This window comes from Malus domestica, chromosome 02, assembly GCF_042453785.1.
Source record: "Malus domestica chromosome 02, GDT2T_hap1".
Lineage (NCBI taxonomy): Eukaryota > Viridiplantae > Streptophyta > Magnoliopsida > Rosales > Rosaceae > Malus > Malus domestica.
The window spans coordinates 10,571,149-10,573,584 of NC_091662.1; the positions used below are offsets into that span (position 1 = coordinate 10,571,149).

Here is a 2,436-nt window from a genome sequence, read left to right on the forward strand (position 1 = left end):
CAAATCACCCCAAAATCACACCAAGGGCCGGCCATTCCCATCCAAAAAGAGCCTATCATATTCTCTACCTTTTCCACCATTTTCCCTTTTTAATTACACTAATTAGCTAGCCAATTAAACCCATAACCATCAAAATATTCCTTTATGTTTAAATTAGCCAATTAATCATAATAAATTGGCTAATTAAACCTAAATTAAACCTAAAAACCCTAGCCACCTCCTAACTCTATAAATAGGCACCTATTCTCACCAAAAAATCAATTCCAACACTTTGGCAAAAATCCCAAAATTCTCTAAACACTCTTTCTCTCTAAATTCTAACTTTGGCATCGGAGGTTCTTCGGCCAAAGCCCCCCCCATTCATCGTGGGCGCGTGAGGCTCTTGGCCTTAACCTAAGGTGTTAATTGTTTTGTAGGTGCAAAATCGTCCAAGATCGAGGAGGAAGAAATTTGCATCCACAATAAGTTTCGATGCCTACTCCTCGACTCTTGAGGAGACCATTTCTGATCCTCTTAAGCATCTTCTCATTCCCATGAATTTTGCATGCATTAAGCAACGCTCCCCAAACAACGCCGTCTACTTCTGTTGGCATTTCCTTCATGAAATTCTCTGCTTCCTCTAAGAACCTTGCTCGACCATACATATCAACTAGGCAGGCGTAGTGCAGTGTTTGAGGGGCAATCCGATAAACATTTTTCATAACATTGAAAATCATCAACCCTTGATCAACTAGACATGCGTGACTACATGCTGATAACAAGCCAAGGAAGGTTACATCATCAAGAGGAATCCCGTGGACTAGCATGAGCGAAAAGAGCTGCAACGTGTGTATACCATAACCATTCATGGCCATGCCGCTTATGATGGTACTCCACGACATGTGATCCTTGCAAACCAGGGTTTTAAAAACCGAAACTGCCATACCTACTTCCCCATACTTTACATACATATTTATTAATGCATTTCCCAGAATGCCATTCAACACGAGATCTGGCCATGCACTTATATACGAATTCACCCACTGGCCTAAACTCAATGCCCCAATCGAAGAACACGCTGACAATACATTTACCATGGTATCCTCATTAGGCTCAACTTCCTCTCCTGAACCATCTCCTGAAAAAGCTTCACTGCCTTGTCACAAAATCCTCTTTGTGCATAACCACCCACCATGCTAGTCCAAGAATACACATCTCTCTTGGGCATATTTACAAATAGGTACCATGCACTCACCAAAGACCCACATCTCATGTAAAAATCCAACACTGCACTTTAAAGCTCCTAAACTCGAACAAGCGGACATGACAATGACAAGAGTAGTAGAATTAGGTGGCACATCCATGGACATAAACTTAACAATTGCTTCCTCCACAAATCTACACTTGTTAAGACCCAAAATCATCGAAGTCCACGAAACATCAGGGTTTGGTATGGAATCGAAAACCTGGGTAGCAGATACAATGTCAGCTTGGGTTACGTAGAAGTGAAGCAACGAGTTTTGGATGAAGGTATAGGAAAAGTGCCCGGTTTTTACGACGCGGGCGTAGACTTCCCGGCCCTTGTTGTTATCATGAAGGAAGCAACATGCCTTGAGAGCGTAAGTGAAGGTGTAGTGGTTGTGGGAGGTTGGGTAGTAGAGCATTTGGTTGTAGAGAAAAAGGGCAGTTTGTGGGGCGAGGGAGTTTGTGAGATGTCCCAGTTGTTCGTGACTATAATTTCTGTTGGGGATGTTTCCTAGCCGACGAGCACACAACTCCCCGAGAGGTTGGCGCAGGTTGATGTTTTCTGTCGGGCTTCTGCTTCACTGGCGGGCTTGTCGGGCAAATCTTATTGGGCAAGGCTGAAAGAGAATGACAGAGTTAACTTTGAAAGGTGCTCACAATCAAGATTAACTTTTAAGTACTCAGGCGTACCATTGCCATCTCCAGCATGGCAGATGTAAAACGGATGTTGAGTTTTAGTTGTATATATACCCGAGAGGCTGTTTTAGTTATGAAATGTGCCTTTGTGGGGTCTTAGGTGTAGGCCTTGAGGCTTCCAATCAAGAACTAACCCAGTACTTGAATATATAATGTTTTGTTTCATTGATTACAGAAGTATTATGATTATTATACTTCTGATTACCCGAGCCCGATAAGCAGAAAGAATCCAAATAGGTGCCTTTGTAGGGCCTTAGGTGTAGGCCTTAAGGCTTCCCATCAGAATTCCTTCTATTCTCAAACGTTCTTCGATAATCATAATATAATAGAAATAACACTAAGGGATAGGTCGATTACTTGCGCCCCAAGTAACTTTGGACTTCTTGTTTATCAAAGACTGTCGTGGATGGGTTAAGTCTACATAAGGTTCTTTTTTATGCCTTGAGACCAAGGACTTTTAAATGATCAATCTTACATGCCCGAGGGCTTAGAACTTAGATCTGATTTAATCTGTGA

At 42.2% G+C, this 2,436-nt stretch overlaps 1 protein-coding gene across 1 annotated transcript; it reads right to left on the minus strand.

The window, feature by feature from the left end:
* Positions 1-401: 401 nt before the first annotated feature.
* Positions 402-1,643, minus strand: LOC139191058 (putative pentatricopeptide repeat-containing protein At5g59200, chloroplastic). Its single transcript, XM_070811523.1, has 2 exons — positions 1,235-1,643; positions 402-1,117 (listed from the first exon to the last, which is right to left on the minus strand). The coding sequence occupies exons 1-2, from the start codon at positions 1,641-1,643 to the stop codon at positions 402-404; spliced, it is 1,125 nt and encodes a 374-aa protein (XP_070667624.1).
* Positions 1,644-2,436: the final 793 nt, after the last annotated feature.

Bases quoted from the DNA above. Each gene is read 5' to 3' on its own strand.
- LOC139191058 (XM_070811523.1), bottom strand. From the start codon at position 1,643: ATGCTCTACTACCCAACCTCCCACAACCACTACACCTTCACTTACGCT. The intron at 1,118-1,234 runs GTGAGTGCATGG...AAGCTTTTTCAG, and splicing joins ACATGAGATGTGGGTCTTTG to GAGATGGTTCAGGAGAGGAA.